Source organism: Manacus candei, unplaced genomic scaffold (assembly GCF_025592945.1).
Source record: "Manacus candei isolate 608988 ecotype Guabito, Panama unplaced genomic scaffold, ASM2559294v1 h1tg000065l, whole genome shotgun sequence".
NCBI lineage: Eukaryota > Metazoa > Chordata > Aves > Passeriformes > Pipridae > Manacus > Manacus candei.
The window spans coordinates 2,999,222-3,025,548 of NW_026138113.1; the positions used below are offsets into that span (position 1 = coordinate 2,999,222).

Sequence of the window (26,327 nt, forward strand, 5' to 3'; positions counted from 1 at the left end):
CATGAAATGTTCTGCTAGTCCAGAAAAACATTCTGAAAGGTCGTTGCTCAAATCTGATCTGTTTGTATTTAAGTAAAAGACAATTTGGGGGATCAAGTACTATCTAGACATCACAATGAGGATGTGACCCTATCACATTGGACACTTAGTACATGCAGTAAAATATAGCTCTGGGTATTAAGAGCTGTTCAGTAGAAATTGAAAGGAATCTTAAGGCAATCACTGAGATTTTGATACAGCTCAAGAATGAATTAAGAAACTATTTTTAATGACCACAGGGAATAGTCATCTCTGAGGGAAGGAAAAATGGTAGTCTGGAGAATAAGCACGATGAGATTGGTAGATTCTTTTTAATTAAAATACTCAAACTGAGAAAATTCATCAATATATGTGACGAGCAAATATTTAACCTTTAGGTTTGGTTTGTGTTCACATTCCAAACAAATATACTTAGAGATGCTTAAACATCTGTGATTGTTGAACATATGTTAACAGAGTAATTATATTTAATATCCGGAAATTCACAAACCGCTTTCCATATTCCATGTGTTACATGCCCTTTTATATTAATGTTTTCTAAATGTCATGTTGACTAGTATATTAAATTCCAGCGTTTTTCTAAGGTAACCAAGGTAGTTGATTTAGAAGATATTTTTCTCAGCTGTAATAACTTTTTGTATTTAAATGTATTGGCATTTCCATATTGCATTTTCCTGTAGGCCAACAGATCAAGGTGTTAAACCACATGATTCAGCAAGGTTTTAACTGCAGCTATCCTTTTGCATTTCAAATTGTCAGTGTGTCTCTCCTGTGATTTCCCCTCTGTACAGGATTACCTTTGTTCAACATGAATCGTGCAAGTCAGTGATTAACAAGACATTGGCTAATGTGGTTCACTGCATTATGCAATTTTGATATTGCACCTCGTTTCACCAATAGGAGAAAAAAAAAAAAAGGAAAGTTTTGTTCATCTGAACTCCCCAGGGCCTTGGTGCTTGGAACCCTTTCACCTGGGCAGGCTGTTTTGGCTGGGCAAAGGAATGTCAGTGGGCCTGGTGAGCTGTGCCCCCGGTGAACATCAATATTGCGTTGGAAATCCCACTGTGTGGGGAGAGGATGTTGTGTCCTGCATCTCCTCCCTCCACTTTGGGGCTGCCTGGCGCATTTGGGAGAGCCCCTGTGCTCAGCTGTGCTCAGCTGTGCTTCCCCAGCAGAGGGAGAGCTGCTTTTCGTGGAAGGTGGCAGAGCACTGAACAGGTGCCCAGGGAGCGTGTGGAGTCTCCTCTCTGGACACATTCCAAACCCACCTGGGCGCGTTCCTGTGTCACCTGCTCCAGGTGACCCTGCTTGGCAGAGGGTTGGACTGAATGATCTCCAGAAGGCCCTTCCAGCCCCGGCAATTCCGTGATTCTGTCAAACCGAATCCCTGAGCTCTTTGGCCAGGAGCACGTACGCAGGAGAGTAGATTTGTGTAAAAACCAACAACAAAAAAAATGGATTTCACTTCGTAACCGCCCCATTTAACCAACAGTAAGATTTGCTACACCCTCCCCTTCCAGTGTCTTCCCCTTTAGCGCTGCTCCCAGCTCAGAGCCCGCATCCATCGCCAGAGTCAGACTGACACCTGCCGGCGGCCGAGCGGCCCTCGGGGAGCGGAGGGGAAACGCTCCGGGCTCGGCGTCTGAAGGGAGGAAGGACACGAAAGGCCCCGGGGGCGATGTCGGGAGCACCAGAAGCGACCCCGTTCCCGGGTGAGGGCAGGGCCGGGGGGCAGAGCGGCCCGGCCGCGCCCGCAGGGCACCGAGCGGGGAGGGCCGAGCGCGGCCGGGCCCTGCCGGGCGCCCGTACGGGGCGGGGCCGGGCTGAGGGGCGGGTTGGCCGGGGCGGCGGTGACGGGCCGCGGGCGGGTGTGCGGGGTCGCGGGTGGCCATGGCGGCGGGCAGCGCCATCCAGATTCCCACGCGGCTGCCGCTGCTCCTGACCCACGAGGGCGTCCTGCTGCCCGGCTCCACCATGCGCACCAGCGTGGACTCCCCGCGCAACATGCAGCTGGTGCGCAGCCGGCTGCTGAAGGGCACCTCGCTGCGGAGCACCATCATCGGCGTCATCCCCAACACCAGCGACCCCACCTCCGACTGCGACGACCTGCCCTCCCTGCACAGGTGCGGCCCGGCCCGGCTCCCCCTCCCTCCGTCCCTCGTGGCCTCCCCGGCCGGGCTCACCCCGCGGGGCCGTCGCGCTCCGCCGCCCTGTGGGAAAGGCTTCTCCCCTCGGGCACACCTTGAACCTGCACCGGCCCGGCCTGCGAGGTGTCGGGGACAGGCTGGGAGGCCTCCGGAAGGAAAGTTTGGAAAAGGAGAGTAAAGTGGAAGAGGAAAATAAGGCCAAAGAACGCAGGCCTGTAGCTGCAGGGCTGTCGCAGCTGTTAACCATGGCATTTTTCACCTAGTATGAAACACGGATAGTAGCCTAGTTCACATAAAATGAAAACGAATTGTATTTCTGTGGGGTAAAGTGTAAGTAAAACTTTCATACTGTAACCCTTACTCTGCGAACTTGATCGTATCAGTGGACTTAGTAAGGTTTTGCAAGACAAAATCTTCTGTTTTAAGCCTGCTTAAAGAGGTGCTGCGATCTAAAAGGGTTGTTGAGTATAAGGCCGGCAATTTCACTGAAGAAGTGTGACTTAGTTTCCCAATGCCTGTCATTTAGGCAGAAATGTCAGCGTGCCTGTCCACACCGAGATCCATTATTTATGAAGAAGCTACACAGGTTTCTAAACTCTGTGACTGTTATTACATTATCTTAGTTTTTCAGTTAACTCATTCATTTTCAGGTTTTAGGGTTTGGTTTTGTAATCTCTGTTACAAAGGAAGTTGTATAGCTTGGTTGCCTTTCATGATAAGGAACCATGGCCCAAAAGGGTCTTGGAATGTAGCTGTTAAGGAAGCATGCTAAATGTTCTGTGGAAGGTGACAAATAATCCAAGGATTTGATCTGTTTTTAGGATTGGCACTGCTGCCTTGGCAGTTCAGGTGGTTGGCAGCAACTGGCCCAAGCCACATTACACGTTGCTGGTTACGGGCCTCTGCCGATTCCAGATCCTGCAGCTGCTCAAGGAGAAGCCTTATCCTGTTGCTGAAGTGGAGCAGTTGGATCGACTTGAGCAGTTTACTAATCAGCATAAATCTGAGGAGGAGCTTGGAGAGTTGTCAGAACAATTCTACAAGTATGCAGTGCAGGTAATATGTTGTAATCTTATTATTTATGTATATATTTGGGCTCTTTATTTGTTTCCTGTCTGTCCTTCTGTTTCTCTACTTCTTATATTTCTCAGGGACTAGTAGAGTTTCAGTATTTCTGCTACAAAACAAATGTTTTTGTTATAGCTTGAGGTTTCTGTGTCGAGTTCCAGGGTGTCTATACAGCTCAATGCAGGGTGAGTTTAACTGCATATATTAGTGCTATGATATGTTAGTGTTTCATATATAGCAATACTATAAATACAGTCCAGTAAAAGGAATACTTTTGATTAATTTTTCCAGAATTTTATATGTATATGAAAATAAATACAGTGGATTTTTTTTTTAATTATTAAAGGGAAAAAAACCCTCTAAAGTCTTGATTATAAAGAGATGCATATATAAACTAGGTATAATGAATCTGAGTTTAAAGGACATATAGAAGAAGAACCATCATAGTGTTAACTGAGGAAGTTTTTAATTAGGGTGTGTATGGGAAATAAGAGATGTAGGTATTGAAAAAAAGTGCTGCAATGATATTTTTGAACTTCTCAAACAAGGAGAAATCCCAAAGTCTTGATGCCCTTTGCCTATTTAGCGCCTCCTCTCTGAACTTTTTGTGAATTTATTTTGGTAGCTTTTTGGCAAACCACCTAGACAAGCTTCACAGCAAAAGATACAATCCTGTTTAGGTCAGATACTCAGATAATTTTTAAAAAAAAATTGATGTTCTTGATGGTGTGTTTCTTACAGCTGGTTGAGATGCTGGACATGTCAGTGCCTGCGGTCGCAAAGCTGAGACGTCTCCTGGACAATCTGCCTCGAGAAGCTTTGCCAGATATCCTGACTTCTATCATCCGGACATCCAACCAGGAGAAGCTTCAGGTCTCATGGTCATAAACTTTTCTAAGGGGATTTAGGGGTTTGCTGTCTTTTTTTTACAGTCAGTCAGTTTTAGATAATTTTGGAATTGTTTACACTTGAGACTCTGCACTGATAAGGTTGTGCCAGCAGGTATTTGTGTTACAGCCGAGCATGAATGCTTGTAAAAAGTTATGCTGTTGTTTAGAGTGTTAACATATGTATGTGCCAGAACTCACCTGATAAGTAAATTAATCTAGTTAGCCTTGGAAATGGTTAATTTTCTTAAACAATAAATCCAGCATGGACTTGCCTTTCCCATGGTAAAGATGATAAATCTTTTTTCATATTGTGTTGAAACCTTGCTTTTTGTCACAGTTGACAGATCATGCTAACAACTTGAGAGTTAATTTTTTAAATCTTTTTGAAAACATTCTTAAGGTCTGGGTTTCTTTAAATACTGAGAGGTTAAATTTCCATCGTATGTCAAAGTAACTTTATGCAAAAAGGATCCTTATGGCTTGATTCTTACTAGTCTGATTTCTGTATTTGCCTGCTGTGTTTGTAAGTTTTGTTGTTCCTTTTCTTTTGTCACTGCTAATGCTGCACCTGGAATTGAAAGTGTAAGTTAGATTCTTTCAAAGCACCACAAATAGCACTTAATACAGTGATTTGAAGGAAGGTGTGTACTATAGCTGAATATCCTGCTGGTGGAAGGAACATTAGTTATTACATTTAGTGTGTCCCTTTTTATTTTTATTAAAAGTTCTAAAGAAAAGAGCAGCCAGTGGAAGTTGTGGAAATACAGAGGAGCAGAATTCTACCCATTTCCACATATCAACTTAATTAAACACGAAAATGGAATGTATAAAATTTTAAAAAGACTAACAGAATAAACACAAAAATCTATCATAAAAAAAAACATCTTAGGGCATAAGAGGATTTTTTTCCTGGGTTAACCAAGGAAATCATTGAACTTTCTTAGAGGGCTAGCTCTTCCCTGAGGCTCAGTAATTGAAAAATAGAATGTTGATAGATGCTTGCCACAGCAAATGCATCTCAAATATTAAGATGCTTAAAACAGACAGGATAAAAGACTTTTTTCCTAGTTTGGAGTGCTTGTAGCTCAGGCATCCAGACCCCTGAGGATAGACCCTGTGTGCAGTATTCTCTTTACTTTTCTTGCTACCTTTTTTCTTAATCCATCTATTCTATAACTCTGGTGAAAAGACAGTAACAGTATTCTCCATGTTCTCCATGTTCCCTTCCCCCAGACTGCTGATCCATCAGTGTGAACTTGGTTACTCACAGCTCTTGCTCTTAGATTTTAGATGCTGTTAGGCTGGAGGAGCGGTTCAAGATGACGATACCATTGCTTGTTAGACAGATTGAAGGCCTGAAGCTGCTTCAAAAAACAAGAAAGCCCAAACAGGATGATGATAAAAGGGTATGGACCTTCAAATCTGGGATACTTAAGCATCCTAAATAAGTAAAAAGATACACTTTTTGAGCAGGCTAATGAATGTGCATGATTTTAATTGTGCAAAATTGTAATGTATAGCCATAATATTTGATGGTAAGTCTGGAGGGGCAGAAAACACCCAGCTGGCATCTTTGGCTGTTTAGATACCTAAAAGAGAAAATATTTGTTTAAAACTGCCTAGGCTTTATTTTATTTGTTTATTTATTTTAATCTTTATTTTAATCTGAGCACTTTCTGACATTGAATAAACGCTCAGATTCCTTTGAAGAGGTATCTGATGCCCAGTTTACTTGCATGGTGTGCACACATTGAGTTTTGGCCTGTGCAGTGAAAGGTGTATCTTTTCCTTGGGGCATTGCAGATGAGTGGTAGCTTTTGAAATATGGGTTAAGAATGTGCATTGTAAAATGTGTGTTGGTAAGCTGGGGCAGCTTGCACTTTTCCTGCAACTAACTGCACTTATGCAGTTTAGTGAGTGGGAAGTAATTGAGAAATGAAAATGGGTAGGAGGGAAAACTTACCCATTTTGTAAAGATTAGGTTTATTTTGCCTAATATGATGGGCTGCAGTGCTTGAAAAATCCCAGAGAGCTCCTTTCAGTTTTGTTCTTGTCTTCTGTTGTTTGCTAGTTTAGGGTACATGATAAATGCACTTAGGGAATACTTACAGTAAAGTAAGAACTCTTAACTTTACTTAAGGTGCACCAATAACACTTTGTGGTTATTTATGGAATTAACATCTTGAGTATTTTTCTGTGCACCTCATATGTTTTTATCATGGTTTCCATTCAAAGCCAAAGTACACACTTCATTTAAAAAACAAGACCTGATACTATTCTCTGGCCCTGTTCTCCATTTCTTAGGTGGTAGCTATTCGTCCTAATAGAAGAATCAGTCATGTTGCAAACACTACAGAGGATGAGGAGGAAGAAGAAGATCATGATGATGTTGTCATGCTAGAAAAAAAGATCAGAACATCCAGTATGTCAGAACAAGCTCTTAAAGTTTGTCTGAAGGAAATAAAAAGGTAAAAATAGCGGTTTCTTCTCTTATTTTATATTTTAAAACAAATCCTGCAAACCTTTTCCAATTGATACATGTTTGTGTTGGTTGTGTTTTCAAAATGATTTTTAAACCTCAGGTTTGCTCAGTAGCTGTCCTGTGGTGCAGGACAGTTTTACCCTACAGTTAATTCCTGGTTGGCCTTACGAATTCAGTGCTTGTATTTCCAGGTTGAAGAAGATGCCTCAGTCAATGCCAGAATATGCTTTGACAAGAAATTACTTGGAACTGATGGTAGAATTGCCATGGAACAAGAGTACAAAAGGTAAACCCTTCTATTTCTGGTGATTGTCTCTTGCACAGACATTTTAGGACAAGTGACCATCATGTAAACGTGTACTTAGTTCTGCCTTGTAAAAGCATTATTAATGTGTTACTTTAAGCCAGGTAGACCTTTAGAGTTCAGTGAGATCTCTATACTGAATAGGTTGTGTAGCACAACTGTACATCTAAGAATATGAATTTAAGAAGTATTAGGAGTAGTTTCACAGAAAAATGAAGGGGTTATTACTTAAAGTTGGTGCTAGCATGCATCAAAAATAATGAAGAAATGAGCATCCAATTACTCTTTGTATGTTGGACAAAAAAATTTTTGGATGTTTCTGTAGCATTAATCTTCCTGAAAAAGGTTCTGGTATTTCTTAAGCAAGTTTGGTAAGGAACAAGAGGATGAAAACACACAATTGTAGCTAATTTTAATAATTACAACTTGAGGTGCAATAGAAAAATTGAGTATCATGTCCACTTTGTACCAGTTTTCAAAAGTTGTGAGGGTGATACTATTAATACAGGAACAGTGTGCAGAAATGGAGAGTGAGGAAAGAGTAGAAAACCAATTCCATTTTTAAAGGCAAATGTGCTGATCTCTCTTCTGTTCTCAATGATAGATCGCCTTGAAATCCGTGCAGCTCGAATAGTGTTGGATAATGATCATTATGCTATGGAGAAGCTGAAGAAGAGAGTTTTGGAGTACTTAGCTGTCAGACAGCTTAAAAACAACCTCAAAGGACCCATTCTTTGTTTTGTGGGGCCCCCAGGAGTTGGTAAAACTAGTGTTGGAAGATCAATTGCAAAGACTTTGGGCCGAGAATTCCACAGAATTGCTTTAGGAGGAGTCTGTGATCAGTCTGATATTCGAGGCCACAGGTAACTACTTCCTCCTTTCCTAATTGCAATAAAAGTACATTTTGTGATGTCAGACTTCTGACTGTGTAAGTTAGTTACATGTGTGAATTCATTAGAGTGGTGGAAGCTCCCGGTCCCAACTGGAAGGAATGTAGGAAATCTTGTGCTGAACATCTGCATAAACTTGTAGGAATCTGGAATGTAATGTACTGGTTGGAACTGAGGGTACAGTACACTATTGGCTGCTTCTTAGACCAGAGTATGAAAGAGGAAAAAGTGAGAAAGCAGTGAATTTGTACTTGATGAGAACTTGAAAATTCAGAGTTGTTTCGTAGACCTTTAGTTCAGCACCCTTGGTGCAACATGTGTTTATTCCTGTGCATCTCCTGTGGCAAATATGCAGGAGTTTTGTTTTCCAGGGTGTTTGACATTTCCTGGTGTTTGTAGCTTGAAGGAATCATGTGTAGGGTTTTTTCTTAGTGTAGGTTTGGCCAGTGTACCCAGCAGCCCCCTGGGGTTTGTGACACGGTTGTTGTAACCCTTTTCCTGGCTGGCAGCACCGTGGAGCTGAACAGGTGTGCAGGTCTGGGCTGGCCTTCTGACCCACTGCTTACACACTGGGGGAAAAAGAGCCAAACTCTGTCCTCCTCTTTCACTTTGTGTTATTCCTGTAACTCATAAACTATCGTTAATCGCTGTTTGCTAAGTAAGAATTCTGATGTTTCAGATTACTTATGGTACTGCTCCTAAAAACAACGTAAAATTTCGTTCAACAACACGTTGCTATTCGAGCTGAAGCCACTAGAGGCTGTGGGAAACTCAGCGATACGGACAGGAGGAACTTTTCCAGGGCAGAGCAGGACTGAAGCCTTTGTAACAGGGAAACCACGTCTTGAACTTGACATTATAAACAAAAGTCAAACTTTCTATCTTGTGCTTCGACCTAATAAAGAATAAAGGCAGGTAGAGTCACGTGATAGAGTCTTTAAAAAAAACTTTTAACTTCAGGTGTTTGTGGCTGCCACACATTTTTGAGGGCATTATTAAATTATTAATGCATGTTAGAGGCTAACCAGTATAAATTTCATATTAAAAATTTACTTGAAATTAGACAATGGAAGGTATTTGATAGGAGAGTTTATTTTTCACCAGCAAAGGAAAATATAATCTAGAATTAGCAGGAATATTGTGGAGTTACTCTTCAACAATCAAATGTATAGTTTAAAAACAGACTTTAGAGCAGTTGGTACCAGGAATCCCTTGTAACCCACTGCTTTTTCGAGTTTTTTTGTAGTTTTTAAATTCTTTTTTTTCTGCTTCTCAGAATAATATTTAATCAGATAAGAAGTACAGCTTTTCTGTAGACCTCTGTAATGTCCTTTTGCATGAATAAATCGTTCAAGTTATTCCCAGTCAAGTGAATCCATATTGTGCATCTGGTGGCAGTCAGAGAGAGGAATTACAGAGGTGTCCTAAAAGTGGAGGAGACATAAACTGTTGTATTCTGAGACATAGGCTGCTGTGTTCTAAGTTTTACTGTTTGGTAGGCTGATTTTCTAATATTACATGTTAGGAGACATTCTTTTTCTCCTAAAAGCTCCTTATTAGGCTTTGGGGTTTAAGTTCAGGATTCCATTACCATTGCAGAAGAATGGTACTGTATGTACCTACATTGAAAAACATGTACTAAATGTACTAGAACATTAAAAGGAACTGTGTTTCAGTTTGACTTCCAAGCCAATAGTGCCCTAAATAGCACTCACTTGGGCTGCTCAGTACTGTTGAAAGAGAAAGGTGCAGACTGAGAGATTCAGCAGCCAAAATCAGATGTTTTAGGGAGCAGTAGGGTGGGGTGTGTGTTCAGTCACTGTGCTGCTGCCCTGAGGTAGAAATAGGGTAGTTGGAAACGCCCAGGTTTTGCCATTTGAGTGTGGATCACGTGCCTGCAGCTGGGGTTAGTGACTTCTCTTTTGATTGGGGGAAGAACAGCAACTACTGTTCTGCATTCCCAAAATGAAATCATCATCTTGGTACAAAACCAGAACTGTTTTATGAGACATTTTTCAGCTGTTGTTTGCATTTACCACCCATCTATACCATATGTTACATTTTTCTGGTTTATATTTGTTGTTTACTTGTATTAAAAAAACAACAAAAAGAAAACAAACCACCCTGAAGAATGGCTTAGAACTTAATTTGCAAGAAGCTCACTGCATTTAAAGTCTCCTCAATCCTGATATTTTGTGTTATACAGGAACTATGAGAGCTTATCTGTTGTGTGTGTGGTTTTCTGTTTTCGTGAAGGAAAGGTGTAACTGTGTCATTTATTTATAGTGGTGCTGGTGAGGTAAATGTGAGGCTCTTTCTCACCTTCATGTGAAGCTCTTTCTTCTGGTGGCACTAACTCTGTTATCCTTTTCTATCTGCAGTTAAAAATCATTTAAAACTATTTGTCTGTAGATCAGCATGAAGAAAGTGAGTCATGTTTCTATCAATAACGGTGCCACTGCTCTAAGAGTTCCAGTTTGTATACATTCCCAGTTTATTCTGGGAGAACCAGGAAGGTTAGATTCCCCTCCTGGTTTTCTTGCCTTTTCTAGGTTATATAATTCCTAATGATATGCTGTGCAATTCTAGTGTTTTGTTTAACTTTTCACTGATTTTAAAAATAAATAAAAAGAGTACTAAGTTACAGAACTTCTGTGGCATCAGCTCTTAAGGGGTTTTTCTGAGTGTTGCTACAGAAGTGAGATAACCAGGAAATTCGGTCTGTACTTCCTGTTTTGAGTGGGGAACAGCTGACTGTCCTTCTAGGTTTGATGCATGGAAAGAAACTGCATCAAAAACTGAGTCAAGCTATGTTATATCATCAAAAGTAGTAATTTGGAATATTGTTTCTTCTCTTTTCAACCCTAGAAAAAGCAGTGAAATAGAGAATAACATTACATTCCGTGGCTGGTGTTCACAAACTGCAGTATTCAGTGTCACAAGTCACAAGGCAAAGGTTGATATCCAGACACATAAATGGCCATGTATGCTCTTGTAATTTTAATATATTCTTTTGGGTTTATATGTAAATACCTGCAGGGCCTGTTTTACCAAGGACTCTTTTGTTGAGATGTGTTCCATAATAACCTTGGAGATCTTCAGTCTTTGTTTAATAGTATAATAAAATAGGTATTGGTCCTATTTTATTATACTATAATAGATTTAGACTGTTAACACCTATTTGCCTTCATTTAGTTTTTAAACCAAATCTGTTTCTTAACATTAGATGAGACATGGGTAGGTCAAGATTTTATAGAATTTAAAAGGATCAGGTAGAACTTCGTGTATATAAAAACACAAACATGCATTAAAAAGGTGTAATGTCTTCAATGCACTTGAGAACAATGTACCAAGCAGGAAAGAAGAATGTTTAATGCTTACCTAATTATGTTATCCTATTACTGGCATAATCAGAATATTAGAAACAGTCAGGCTGCATTGGCTCTCAAGCTTATAAAATTATTCTCTAGTGCAGTGATCACATTCTGTTAAAAACAGCCCAGATGAGAACAAAACCACCACCAGCAAACAAAACCCAAAACCAAAAAAAACCACCTCATAAGAAGGAAAAAAACCCCAAACCCCAAAGAAATGCCCAAATTGCTAGAATGATTAATTTGATTGCACTGGTAATGATTGATTTCTGTGAACTTCAGCTTTACTCCAGTCTGGTAATTTTCTGATTGCATTTTATAGAATCTTCCATTCTTTTGGCAAGGTTGTCCATGTGCAGATGGAGGAGGAGGTGGTGTAATAGCTCCCCATGCAGAGTCTTGATCTGTAATACCTGTCACAGAGCAATCCTCAGTGAGAGGAGTCCACTCCCTTGCTGCAGAGTAAGACTATACAAAAGTGCTAAACCATTGCATGCTGGCTGCTTCAGTCTTTAGCAGTTGCCTCATGAAGGTGGTAAGAGGCAAACTGAATTTCTCTTGCATTGCTGGCTATTTAGAAGGTCTTAAAAACTTTTATTTTTGCTCAGATCTAGAATTAAATACAGTAACTGCAGTTTGTTTACTCCGTGGTTAAATGTTACATGGAACTAAGACCATTGTTGTGTGGTTTGGGTTCTGGTTTTGTTTGGGATTTTTTTAATATTTAAAGTTGTCTCTGGTATCTTTTGAAATTACTCCCATGGTATTTTTGGTTTCATCTTTGTAAATGTCATCCTGTTTATTTTGGACTGTAGTAAAACAGATCATATGGCAAAGCAGGCCTGTTCTGCTTATCTGCTCTGTGAGGGTCATGAGATAGATCCAGTTATTCAGCACTTAATGTACCTCTTTCTTCTTGAGTGACCAGAATTTCATACTCTTAGTTATAGTATTTGGAGTAGTTATGGCACAAGCAGAAAGGCTGTGATAAATGCAGCACGCAGGGGATATATGGACATAAAATGTAGATGCTCTGTATGTGTGTTGTGGAAAAAAGTTTTGACTGATTTTGCTGAAGAAATTCAAACTCGTAATTTTTTGTTAAATTGCACTGTTTAACTTTTCATATTGAAATGACATAGTAAATACAGTTATTTTCGTTGAGTATTATATAAGCATGCTTTATATTCAGGGGACATTGACAGTTCAGCATCATTGGAATTTTGCCCTGATTTGTAATGTGCTGTTTGAACTCTATTGTGGTGATAAAGTCCCAGTATTGTAATTATTAAAATGCTAGTAATAGTGAGGTTCCCAAATCTGCTTTGGCTTGTTCCTCTGGTACAAGGATGCCTGTACTGGAACATGCAAAACGCTTGCAAGCCATAAAGTTTGGATGTACTTTAATGCACATGGTTATCTCTCCAGACCAACTAGTGCCCCCTGGAACTCAAACTTTCATCTGCTGCTACAATTGCCTGTATTAGTTCAGTTGTATATTGCATTTTATCAACTGGTTCCAAAAAGTTTTGCAAAAAGAGCAGGAGTTGTTACAACACTGCTTGTTCTGGTATTTTGCTTTGAGTGTTGTTCCCTGTGCTGTTCCTGCCCTGTTGCCCAGCTGAGCCCTGTTCCCCCTGCACTTCTCTCCCCAGGCGCACCTACGTGGGCAGCATGCCCGGCAGGATCATCAACGGCCTCAAGACTGTGGGGGTGAACAACCCCGTGTTCCTGCTGGATGAGGTTGATAAACTGGCCAAGAGCTTGCAGGGGGATCCTGCAGCAGCCTTGCTTGAGGTAAGAGATGCTGAATTGCAAGCATTGCTTCATTTGTATTTAAATAAAATAATTAAAATACTGGACTTGGACGATTGGCTGCCCAAAGTGTCAGCTTTGTTATTCAGATGTCAGCTGCTGAGTTCTGACATCCTTTGATTTCTGCCAATTACTTGGGCACAGTGCAAGTGCCATCAGGGCTAAATAAGGCACCGTAAATCTCGCTGAGCTGTACTTAAACACAGGGATGGATTTTGGGGTGTTTGGTGTATTTAAATACTGTTCAAGCCTTAAACATTAGTTACTTGGGGGACTTCAGGACATTGGTTTTTAATGACCAAATGTTGTTAGCTAAGAAACAAGTATAGAGCAGCCAGACAGCAGCTAGACTTTTTCAAGTTTTCCTTTTCTTTCTTGGAACAATTTTAATATATTTTTGAAGCTTTTGGTGGTACCAGCTTGTACTGGAGCTAAGCATTTTATCCAGTGGACTATCCATATGGACTAGTTGCATGTTCTTTTAGGAGCATTTCTTTAATTAGTGTTGTAATTAACTTTCTAAACTTAAATTTTTCCTTAAAGTCACAGATCCCCCAGTCCTTGACTGATCATGGTGTCGTGAGTGTTAACTTTCTATGAGAGTCAGTTTTTCCATGAGTGCATTTTTTTTAAAATTCTGGGATTTGGACTAAGATATAAATGTATCTAATTTTGAATTACATGATGCAGTTAATTTCTCACAAAAGTTTTAGAGGTTTTAAAGTTTACTTGCTTAAAGACACAAGTAAAATCCAGGAGATCCAATTAAGGACTGGCGAATGAGATACTGTTGGAATATTTTGTAAATCCCATCAAGTGTTGAGATGTTGCTAATTAGGTTAGTTGTTAGGTTTTCAGGAGGCTAAAACTGGAGTGATTATGAAGAAGATGAATTGAGACCTGTGCCTTGCAGGCTTCATTTATCATGTAGCTGAAAGCAGTAATGAGTTGTCAGAACCTTCTTTCTGACTTCTATTTTCTGGAGTATGACATGATATCCCAGAAGTGTCTCAGTTGTCAGACTTAAGGTGTGGTAACTTTGGTAGGTGGATATGAAAGTGGTTCTGATAATATTTGCCTAGAGTAATTTTAATAACTCTTTTGACTGGCAGTGCTTAATGCAGTGATTTAAATATGAAAAATGCTACTTAAGGTGTCATGAGCTCATCTGGATGGTGTATGACATTCTGCAAATGAAATGTCAATTGGCATTCTACAAACGTCATTATTTTCTTCCTGCTAGACTGTAAAATTGCTGTTTTGACAAGGCCAACTAGTTCTTTGAAAATCAGTGTATGAGCAGGCTGTGGTTTGAGAGCTCTGTTTTGATCTTTGCATGTTAACATGAACTAGTAGTAATTTAAATGTGCTAGAAGATGGCATGGCTTCGCTTCTTCAGCTTTTAAAAGTGACAGTTATGGTCCTTTACCTGTGTATTTCTCATATGTGTAGTAGTGCATGAAAAGCCTCAAAATGCGAGGAAAACAAGAAGGAGAGTGTAACAAATACAGATGTTTTGCTTCTACTTTTCGCTTATGGGATTTTATTTACTCCTTGCTGTTAATGGTAATGAGCTCTGTGTCCGGGTTTGCTGATATTTCTTCTGTCATTTGTCCTCTAGATGTTTGAACTAACCTCTCCTAAGTCCAGTCAATGCATGGATAAATATACCTGAAAATCAAATTTCGTTAGTTAGCTGGCTGTTGTTAGCGAGGCAATGAAAATCACTAACACCACAATGATTTGGCTTTTCTTGCAAAGAATGTTCCCATCATGAATCTAGAGCTGTACATTAATATTGTTAATTTTCTTCAACCTTTGCTGCTTCTTCTAATTTATTTTCCTTCCCTGTCCTGCAGTAGAGAACAACTGTATTCTTCTTTTATCATGTCAAGTTCATGAGGGCAAATGAAATTTCTTTCTTTTTTAATTAGTTGTGTTTGACTTTTGGATGCTTTGTTGCTGCTTTGAGATGTTTCTGTTTTCCATATTTGAAGCCCACGTTTTCAGTGATATTCAGCTCAGCTCCTGCCATGGATTTTTCCAGCTGAGACTCATCAGGTTTGCTTCCAGCTGTCTGCCTGGGCTGCAATCTCTATGTAAGCCGTTGCTAATTGACCATTAGTTGCATCTGGAGAAGTAATTGCTCTATAACCATGTCTGGGCTGCTCCCCTGTGAGATCTGTATATCCCTCTACTGCTGGCTAAACATCCTGAAGCAGGTGCTTTACCTCTTCTAATGGAGAACTCATGTCTGGACATAATAGCTTAATTTTCATCTGCTTTTTGTGGTTTACGTTGTTGGGAAGTCCATCTGGAACAGGCAAAGGTGGCTATTATGTAGGAGAGCAAACAGTAGTTGGTGGTCACCTAACTGGTACATTTGTTTTCCACACTGCTGCTTGTTGTTTGGTAAGTGCCATCATTAAGTATAAAGGGCACATCCTTTTCTCCCTGATGTGGAGGTGTGTTAAATTATCGCTGTCTGCAATGGGATATATTCAAGGAGAAAATTGCCATAACCTGTGAGCTTGGAAGCAAAGCTTGATGTTTGATAGTTGCTGGATAGGTGTTTGGTTCTAATGCTTCTGCAGAATTGTTGCTTAAGCAAGACAGAATGTCTTCCTATTTCCAGATACTGCTCATTAACAACGGAATATTTTAGTCTAAATTTAGATGACCTCTGTTAAAAACCAGAAGAAAACAGAAATGGATCCAAGTGCCTGATAGTGACTATTTGTATGCAGGGAAATTAGACCAGGAGCAGAGCCAGGCAATTAAATGTTCGTGGAACTTATTCTGGATTTTGTGGTAATAAAAAGCTGTTACAGAGAAGCCTTTGTGTGCATGTGAGCTGCTGGCAGTAAATTAGCCAAGAAGTTTTGTGCACTCAATGTTCTTTTTGTACTTCATATTTTTGTATGAGTTGAATATCTTTAAAAACTTTTGAACTTGAACTTTAGCACAGATACCTCACTGAAGAACAGTTCTGTTTGTTTTGGAAAATCTGTTTGAAATGCATAGGCGTGATACTGTTTTATGTCTTATTCTAAGAAATAGTTACCATGACAAAGAAATACGAGTCCAGAGAAACTCTAGTTGTTATTAAAAAATCTCAGATAATTCACATTTTTAGATATTATCTGAGTTGGCTTGGATTACAGTTTCATTTACCTCTATTGGATAGTATTGTTTGCATATGAGTACAGCATCAGTATTTTGTGTACCTTTGTAAATAATATTATAATCACCAGTTTGTCATTTAGTAGGATTCATAAGGATTTCTAGTTGCAGACTAGAAGGAGAAAGAGAGAAACATGCCTGTAAATTAATGTGGTAAAATACCAGTTTGGTCTGTCAGAATACATTGTTTTTCAACAATTTTGAAAGTAGTTGCAAATACTTCAGCTAATAGAGTGCAATTCTGTGGAAATACTGTTATCAGTGTTAATAAAAGGGGGGGTAATCTGAGTTAGGATTTGCTGTTTAAATCAGTTTTGAAAAATTTAGAAGATTATACTTTGGGCAACTGATATTTGATACAGATCTGCTTTCTTTGAAAACAGTTTGTAGATGCTGTGCTTGGATTCACTGCCTGTTGTTGTGTCTCCCTGTAGGGCTGGTTGAGGGCAGGGACATCTATAACTGAGTGAATTATGCATCAGTGTGCTTGGCTTGTCAGGATACTTCAAGGCCTTTGCCTTCATTGGTAAGGAAGGGAGTAAATGACAGCAGCTGCTTGCTGAAGAGTATAGGAAAAGTTTTTGAATAGCTTATAGCCCATGAACAATGGCATTCACTGAGTTGCAGCCTTAGTTTTAGAATTTAGGCATATGCTTTGGTGTGTTTTAAGATTTCACTATTAGGGGGCATTGTGTAGATTGTGTTTTATTACAGTTGCAATACATTTCTAAATATTGCTCTTAAATCTGAGCAGTACTTCAAAATGAAACCAGAATTTATTCTGTTTTTTAAGAAACTCTACTGTGTTTCTGGCATTCTGTAAAAACAGTATTTTCCTGGTTTGTTCTGATTGTAATTCTGTTCTAAAGATTTTTTTTTTTTCACTTTTCAAAGCCTGAACAGAATTAAAGATTAATGAAAATTCAGAGTTGTTTTCTTTATGACCATCTAAGCTCGAATTCAGGGATTTTTTTCATTATCAGCACTGTTCTTGTCTATAATTTAAGTCATGTGCATTCATTTGGGTGTAGGCAGATAAATTATTTTGACAGTGGTGTGCTATTTCTCAGGAGATGCATAGGTATTTGTAACATGAGAATTATTCATGTTCGTGTAGCACTGATAATTCATCATTTGGAAAGGAGTAAGTGTGACTGTTTTAAGGGGTTGTGGAGTGAAGGTGGTTCATAGGTGATACAGAAGCCAAGTGAACATTGCTATATACAGTGAACTTCCCATTTCTGACACTGTTACAAAACCACAAAACAGCATCTTAGTACCCTTGTGATCCACCTGATGTGGAAAAACAGCTTATTCAAGTAATAGCTTCAATATACACAAGTGTTGCATTAGCACACATAAATGGTACTGACAGAACTGGGAAGACAACACAGTTGTTTAAGCCATAGTTCTACTTGTTCAGTAAATTTTTGAGGTTGGTTGGACTGTGTGTTGTTATTCTGCTGTGCTTATTTAGTTTTGCCTCTGATTTTTTGGGGGAGGGGAAAAAGAAAAATGCAAAGATTGTGTTTGGAAAGCCAGGGCTCAGCAAGGGTTGAGACTTGCATGGGATGTCATGGGCAAGGAGAAGACCTTGTACTCCTCCATCAGGAAAAGGCTGGCCAAAGCTGAATGAGCAGGGTGAGAGATTTAGGGACAGCAGAAAGGGCTGGGATTGTGGTACCCATGGGGAGGTCTCAGGTTGGTGTGCTGAGAGTAAGAAGAGCTACCAGCAGCAGATGAAGATTGGAGTCAGGGATTACTTGAGAGAATTGGGACTGCGAGAGCTGCTTTTCCAGGGCTACTGTGAGAGTCCTTGAAGGGCCATTCCCTACCATGTGTACAAGGTCATGGAGACAGAATTTATGGGGGGTACTGGGGGGCTGGAGCAATGCTGCAGAAACAACTAGTGGGGAAACGATTTCTTTTGTTTTGTGTGTGGTGGGAAATGTAGTCACAGACTCATCCGAGCAAGGTCAGGCTTTAGTGACGTTCATAACGTATTCTAGGAATGTAAAGTCAGATTTGACATGGAATATAATAAGTATGCTCATATTTTCTTTACTTCTAATTGAGCAATTGCATCTCTTTTGTGTTCACTCTTGTCAAGGTGTTGGATCCAGAACAAAATCACAGTTTCACTGATCACTACTTAAATGTAGCCTTTGATCTGTCCCAAGTCCTTTTTATAGCTACAGCCAACACTACAGCTACAATCCCACCTGCTCTGCTGGACAGAATGGAAATTATCCAAGTTCCAGGTAACTCTGCAGTGTTTTCATTAAAGTGACTATTGCAAATCCCTAAACAAGTTCAGGGTGTTTTTCCTGAAATGAAGGGCAGTTCCTTAAGGAAAGCCTGCCAGGAATCTGGAATGCACAGCCAGAATCATTAAAAGAAACTTGGAAGGATCCCTCTGTTATGGGCTCTGCCATGAGAATGACACTAGCATTGCACTTTGGAAAAATCAAGTGGCAGGGCTGTGGTGATACATTGATACATTCTGAAATGATATTTTCATTCACTGATTTGTTTGTATTCTAATAGTCTGTTGGTTGATGCATCTTTTTAAGATTCCGATGAAGAAAAGGGTCTTTGAAACACTAAAATTCTGTTCTTGTTCACACAAATTATGAATCACCATAAAGGATCATACCAACAGCCTTTTAAATTATAGCTGGGGGTAGTTTTTGTTAAATTCAATTAGATAGAATTATAAAAGGTAGGAAATTTGATTATATTGTAGTGTATAAGCAAAAAGATAAATAAATGCATGCTTTTTCTTTGAAGGATACACACAAGAAGAAAAAATTGAAATTGCACACAGACACTTGATTCCTAAACAGCTTGAACAACATGGCCTGACTCCTCAGCAAATTCAGATTCCCCAAGTAACCACTTTAGATATAATTACCAGGTAAGTCCATTGGTTGCTTTCAGTTTAAATAACTTCTTTTTTTGTAACTAGTAAATCAATTTATAGTGTGATAAAACAAAACATGTCTTAAGATCTGTTGTCCTTAATAGCTTCAGAAGTTCACCAGTTGGTAAATTACATTTTTTTTCCTTGTGACTGGATGGGCCACATTTGTTTAAAATTTGGAATTAGGTTAAACAAATTAAAATGTGGGTTTTAAAATAGCTTGTATTCATTAGAACTTTTTTTGTTGGACGTGAGAGCACATACATTGAACAGAACATCTTTTGAACTTGAAACTAGCTCATTTTCAATGGAAAAAGGATCAAGATTCAGTGAAGTATTCTGTGACCAGTAACTGCATTTTGACTGCTTTGTTTAGTGTTATTGTCTGGTGCTTCTTTTTAATTTACAGACTATAAGAAAATATTCTTTTGCAGTCAGTTCCTCAACTTTCAATAAAGTTCAAAGTTTTAAAATAGTTCTTCCTTTTAATTTTTATGCATCTAAGAAGAACTCAGTGCTATTGAAACATTGTTTAGAATTTCATGAAGGTTTAACACCAGGTGTCCTCTTCCCGCTCAGTAGTTTGTCTTTCTCTGCAATTTCATCAGCAACCACAATTATTTGGATACAAACAAATGACTTTTTTTTTTTTCTTGTTTGTTAGATTAGTCCAAGGTTTCACTGCCTTTCACGTCTCATTTTATTTGGGTGTGTTTTTAATAAGCAAGTGTGTTTGCAGTGCAGAGAGCTCTCTTACAGAGCAGAGCCAGCAGTAAGGCAGCTGTGTCTCCCCAGGTACACGAGGGAGGCAGGAGTGCGGGCTCTGGATCGGAAGCTGGGAGCCATTTGCAGGGCAGTGGCAGTGAAGGTGGCAGAGGGACAGCACAAGGAGACAAAGCCAGACCGTGCTGAAGTGGGGGAAGGAGAAGGTGTGTATCTTTTGCATGGTTTATTAAAAAGGGAACTTCTAATGTAGTCACTAATTTACCAACTTTTTCTCCTTTTTTATGCGTCTTTAAGGGCTGTTTTCAGAAGCATTGAGGATAGTGTGACATTATTATTGTGCATGGTTCAAGTAGTGCTGAATTGTGACTCGGGGCATAATTTCAGCCTGCCAAGTTGGTAATTGAGAAGTACAATGGATCTGTTTGATATCTTAGGGATGCAGTTATGATTTGTGTATATTTTTGCTTTTTTATGCAAATCTTCCACTTATTTTCTTGAATAAAAAACTTAGTTATTGTATTTAAAGAGGTTCTTTAACTGTGCTGTGCATGCTCTACTGGCTCAGAACTCAATTCCATTATTTTGTACTCTGAAATAATTGTCTGCTTGAAGAGCTTTGAAATTAGAAAGGTTTAGAGGCTCTTTTTATGTGCCTTTTAGGACTGCACTTATTTGAACCCTTGGAGCTTTGGTAACTTTTCAACATCAGTAAGTCTGTTGTTTCCCATGTATACAGTGTTTTATCATTCCCAGTCATCCAACAGACTGAATGAAAACTAAACATAAAATTCTCAAACAGTACAAATACCCAGGTCACTGCTCCACCAGAAAAGGCAGAACCCTTTCTAGTGCTGAGATAGAAGGGGGGAAGGGAGAAGTCAGGCCCATAATCCAGTTCATGTGCAACACACAGCTGGTGACTGCTCCATTTGTCATCCCCACTCGAGTGTTCTCTTTGATAAATGAACATGCACACTGTGTCTGGTGAGAGATACCATGCAGAGTGTAGATGGTGGTGCTTTTGTTCAGCCAGTTACTGGTGGAGGATGTCACTGTGCACAGCAGTTTTCTGTTGGAGCTTTGGAGTGTTCACTGAGCACTGGGGGTCTGCAGGAGCCCTCAGCGTAAGGTGTAAAATGTGAAACATGAAAGGACAGAATCCAAACCTGAAGTTGGACTTCTAAAATGTGGGTGGCCCTTAGTCTAATAAAACCTAGCAAGCAGGGTGTTGGGTGCTTCATTAGTTTTTTAAGGACTGAAATGAGTTCAGGTGACACTTTCAGACAAGAAGTCCTTCCAGTCTGTTGGAGAACAATTATGTGTCAGAGGATCCTGGAAGACCAAAACTACAGAATGGCTGATTACTTTTGCTCCAGGATATTCACAAACTTAAAATACTAAACAGGACCCTCCCTCTTGGTGGGATGTTGTGAAATACTTCCCAATTTAGTTGATGTGGAAAAAACCTATAGGTTCCAACATCTGTACAGCTGGAGTTCTGATCTGGATTAGAGGAGGACAAATAAGGAGACTCATGATCTGTTCCTTTCAGAAATAGCAGTGTACAGGTCTGAATGGTGCCCACCCCTTTTAGAGAGTAAATCCCAGGGGAGGAAATATAGTCAATATTTGTACAAGCAGTGGTATTAATTAGAGGGGTATTTGAAGAAGAGTTTTACCCACAGTAAAAACTTCAGTAATCTCTCTCTGAAAATCTGTTTCTTGATGGTCTGTCAGCTTTACCTTGTCTTTTTTTCCTAGCTCAGTATTTCCCTTCTGAAAATTGAATCTTCTTATACCTTGTTGAGTTTTCTGAGGTCATCACAGTGTCTGTGGAAGCTGTAATATCAGAAGATTGATTTTTGGCCGTGTTTGCTTAAGCAGATTCAGCTCAGTTTTCTCTGAATGTTTGGCTTAATAACAGTGAACTCTCACAGTAGCAGTGGCTCTGAATGTGTGGATCCTACAGTTTAAATCATTTCACCTACATTAAAAGAAGAGCTTTTAAGATGTATTTATTAATACTTTCCATTTATATTATGTGCACCTTCTCTCCTCTGTGATGGACTGTTCTGAAGACAAACACTGAGTTTTTCGATGCTTCTGGGATACCTGGACTTGCTCTTAACCTGAACACTGAGCCTTTGTGCTGTGGTGGCCAGGCTTGCAAACACCATCAGGGTCTTTGCTACTTCACTTTTTTGATAGCAATTCTGACAAGTCATGTTTTTAAAGTATTTCTTTGTATTGAAGGGCAGCTGTGTCTAAAATGTGCTTCAAAGGTTTAATGCAATTGCTGAATAAAAAGAAATGTCATTCTGCTCTTCAAGCCTTCTGATAAAATAAATGAAAGGTAGGTTAAGAGCACAACTCATGGTACTATACGAAGAAACACTTTATTATTAAGGCAAATAACAAAAAGGAACTGTATTAGACATCTCAATCCAGCAAGAGAGGTATTTACCATGTTAAAATTAGCACTGTACTTGCAACTTAGGTATTTACACTCTTAAAATTATACACTGTTAAAATTAGTACTGGACTTGCAACTTACCGAGGCTAAATGAAAATAGCAATCTAAGTGCTTCAGGAGAGGGCAAAATGTTAGTGCTTTTGGTTGACAAAGAGTTTGGAGTAAGCCCAGAAGAAATGAGCTGTGAAGAGTTGCCTTTGTACTTCTGGTGTGGAAACTGTTGGTAAGAAAAAGCTGGTATTTAATAAAAGGGAGTTCAAGGGAAAGGTGGCTCTATCGTTTAACTGTGGTGTATTATGAAGACTTGTATAGAATGGTGCAGTCTGCAAAGTGTGTTTTGTTCTGTACTAATAATGTGCTTATACCCTCCTGTGTTTTTAACAGACTGTGTCACTTGCTGGGAGTATGTGACAGTAGGATCCTTTTTAAAAATAGTTTTGTTTAGTTTTCATTCTGTTTGTTGGAAACAACCAAGTATTCAAAACAAAGCTTGTAAATATCTCCAAATACTTGCAAGTAGATGCAAATAGTGGGATTTGTAGCCTAAATTTATTTTTTTGGCATTTTTTTCTCCTGTTGATTAACAGACATTTGTGCAGTTGTGCATCTTGATGATGAATTTTTATTTTGTATAATGAATGACTCTGGAAGAATAGTTAATCAAGTTGTTGTCTCTATTTAATAGTTACATTTAGAAGTATTTCTTGAATTTTTTTTTCCTCTATCTGTAGAAGAAGACCTGTAATTCATTTTTGCTTTACACATTTGTCACTTACTGATGTGGGATTGAGACTACAGTTAGTGCATTGATATGTCCTGAGTTGGGACTGGGAGAGGGAAAGCTCCAGCCTTGCCTCGCTTGCTCAAGCATAATTTGTGTCTGGTTCATAGCATATCCAAATAGTAACATGGTGCCTGTTGTGCTTATTTAGCTGAGTGCCTTGTGGCTTGTGGGTTAGAGTAAAAGTTAAAGGCATTAGGTAGGAGAATCACAACATTCCCATCATCATACTGATTGTCAGATTATTAACTCCAAGAGGAGCACCTGTTTGCAAGGCTTTGTAAAGATCAGGCTTTGACACTGTTTGATAGCGGGCTCTGAAAATGAAGGGTACCTGCCTTAGCAGAACTGATGCTGGGAGATGCTCTGTCAAGCTGTGTTTAGCACTTCCCAAAAATGCAGGACTGAAGCACAGGGGCAGCTTTGTCTTGCCTACCTGCTCCTTTGACTCCTGAGCTTTGTGAAGTTGGCAAGTGGAGCAGTGTTGGTTTGCGTCAGTCCCTGGGTTTGTACATGAACTTCAGCAAAGGCAAAGGGAGTCATTTTTCAACCTCTCCAGGGAGTCATCCTTGTGTACAGTAACACCATCTGATATTTCACTGCAACACTATCTAAGATTTATGAGACATTCCTGAGTCTTTTGACAGTAGACGAAATTCTAGTAGTCACAAAAATATGTGAAACTCTCCTTCCTATTTTAGTGCAACTGCCTTGAGAATACAATGCAGCAACTGTGCACTAAGGCATCATATCATCATACAGCAGTTGAAACCTGGAGTGAAAAATTATTTGTCTAATTCAGACCTGAAAGGAAATTTAGGACAGGTAATATTTAATAACTAAAAGTGGTTAAATGAGGATTCTATTTATGTTGAAACTAAGGCTTTGAAAATACTTAATTATTTCCATAACCCAGTAATAACAGTGCAGTTTGTTCTACTCCTTATGGGTGAGACAACACTTGGTTTTGAATTTAAATGCAAGTTTGACTCAAGTAGTCAACGTGAAATGACACGTGAAGTGTCCTCCATCTCTCAACTTGGGCATGGTGCATTTAATCACAAACCACTGTGCATTGTGAGAGGGATTTGCTTGTTTTTAGTGTGTGTGAGGGCCCTAATACAGCTCTGCTGACACCACTGCTCTTGCAAAAAGTGACCTGTTCTATGTTCTAACCAAACCTCAGCCCTTTAAGCCTCACAGGATCTCCTGTAGCACTGAGGAGGTAGTGTATGAAATCTGGTGAGCATCAATCTCACAGTGGTGGGGCTGCAGGTACTGCAGTCTGAGCTCAGCTCTGCTGGCCTTACTAAGCTCTGCAGGCTGCAGTACGGGGCTCTTTCTACAGGCTGCTTGGACTGACTTTCCTGTTGCAGGCAGAAGGGCATAAATGTTATGAAAAGTTTGGGTTTATGTACAAACAATTTTTTTCCCATGTTTTCCATGTTAATTTATCTAAGCATTCCTGCATGAACACCCCAAATTCAAGTGCTTCAAGTAAACGTTGTTATTCGAGATCACAATTGTTGGAATGCAATTATTGCATGAAAAGAGACCTTTTCTGATCCTGTGGGGAAAAATACACAGAGCATTAAATTTAGGTGTATAAGTAAGTTTTAGAGGATTGGGGTCCCAGGAAGGTGCTCCCTTCCTAAAGAAAACCTGGTGGAAGTAATGCTTCCCAAAAATATGGTGAACAAGGTTTAAGTTGGACGTTGGAATGTTACTTTTAGGATGCAGTTTCATGTTATGCCTGGCTTTGAATGTGAGCCATTATCAGCAAGAGCAATCCTATCCCATCCTACCTAGATGCAGTTTTGGGGAGTTTGTTAGCTTGGAGAGGCTGAAAGAATCCTGGGTCTGTAGATTGTGTGCTGAAGCATCTGCTGGTAGGTCAGATGAGAAAGAAAGAACATGTTATTTTCCCTTTAATTGCCCTCAAGCTTGAAACCTTTTCTGTCATTCTGTTGTTCTTTCTCATTCCTCTTCAAGCAATTCAGCAAATCAGAATGTGTTACATTAAAAACTGCTCTAAAATGTTAGGCTGTTATTATAATTGTTCTCTCTTGGTCAGTTAGTATGGCTAGAAATCTTTAGGTTTGAGACTTATGTGTTGCTGGTGCTTAATTTAAATATATTTTATGACAAGATGAGAAATTGCTACATGTGGAGGAGGTTTTAGACTCTTGCATTCTCTCATTTCCATTACGTCTGTAGCAGTCTTAAATTTTTAAGTCTTTGTGCCTAATAGTTCACTGTATGTTTTCTTAGGAGTCCATTTTCTTACAAATCCAGTATTTACATGCGAGATTTTGTTTTATTTTGGGAACTTGCAAAGGCAGATTCCTGAGGGACGTTGTCGTGATCTTTGAGTAGCTGCAGATTCTGCTTGGAAAATTTGACAGTAATTTTCTTTTTTTGGTTGGTTGTTTTATGAACTTTTTTTTTTTTTTACTTTGGGAAAGCTCTTTGTTGGTTTGTTACTGTTTATTTTTAGTTTTTACAATTTTTAGATGTTGAAACAGCACCATACTGCTTTTGCTTAAGCAGTCATGTAATAGCAGATCAGCAGGTGGTTCCTCTAGTGCAGTTTAGAGCTGTGTTTAAGGGCACTTCTTTGACTTTTTAGCTTATTTTTCCAGCTTACTTCAAAATGTAAGATGATTAAGCTTGTTCAAGTTTCTGGAAACTTGAATTTAGCTGTCTTGGTTTAGATAAATGTGTCATTTAACTTGTACTGTGGTTTATGGCTGTGTGTAGGTAGGGAACATGCATTTGTCATTGTTAATGGAAATCCTAATTGCTTGTGTCTTTATGGATTCTTCACGGTCAGCACTTGGGCAAAGATGATAAAACAAGATGGTTTTTTCCTTCAAAGAAAATATTAGTGTTTGTAATTATATTTTGGGACATCACTGTATGCTTTTATATAAAAGTGGATAATGTCAGAGTTCAGGTTAATATTTTTAATAAAATTTTGGAGTTTGTTATTGCTACAGGTTATAAAATGGGATCTACTAATTGGATTAGATAAACTCAGAGAAAGAGTTTCTGATTCTTTTATAGGGCAGGTGGCCTCAAATTCCCTACTGGTTTGTTTATGGGAACTCTGTCTCTTCAGCTGCACATGCAGAATTAGTTGAAACAAGAACAGTTGTGTTTGTTAGACAGTAAAATCTTGGTATAGAACAAAACCAGCTGTTTTTAAACTTAATTTTATTTTGAAATATGA

At 39.2% G+C, this 26,327-nt stretch overlaps 1 protein-coding gene across 1 annotated transcript in view; it reads left to right on the forward strand.

Annotated features, from left to right (window-relative positions):
• Positions 1 to 1,870: 1,870 nt before the first annotated feature.
• The window catches only part of LONP2 (lon peptidase 2, peroxisomal), a 36,533-nt gene continuing 12,076 nt past the window's right edge, over positions 1,871 to 26,327 (forward strand). Inside the window, exons 1-11 of the mRNA XM_051805589.1 lie at positions 1,871 to 2,162; positions 3,008 to 3,242; positions 3,996 to 4,127; positions 5,428 to 5,550; positions 6,449 to 6,612; positions 6,818 to 6,912; positions 7,535 to 7,793; positions 12,850 to 12,991; positions 18,303 to 18,453; positions 18,983 to 19,109; positions 19,911 to 20,044. Of these exons, the coding sequence (XP_051661549.1) occupies positions 1,930 to 2,162; positions 3,008 to 3,242; positions 3,996 to 4,127; positions 5,428 to 5,550; positions 6,449 to 6,612; positions 6,818 to 6,912; positions 7,535 to 7,793; positions 12,850 to 12,991; positions 18,303 to 18,453; positions 18,983 to 19,109; positions 19,911 to 20,044 (1,795 nt within the window). The 5' untranslated portion in view covers positions 1,871 to 1,929. The remainder of the gene's footprint in view (positions 2,163 to 3,007; positions 3,243 to 3,995; positions 4,128 to 5,427; positions 5,551 to 6,448; positions 6,613 to 6,817; positions 6,913 to 7,534; positions 7,794 to 12,849; positions 12,992 to 18,302; positions 18,454 to 18,982; positions 19,110 to 19,910; positions 20,045 to 26,327) is intronic.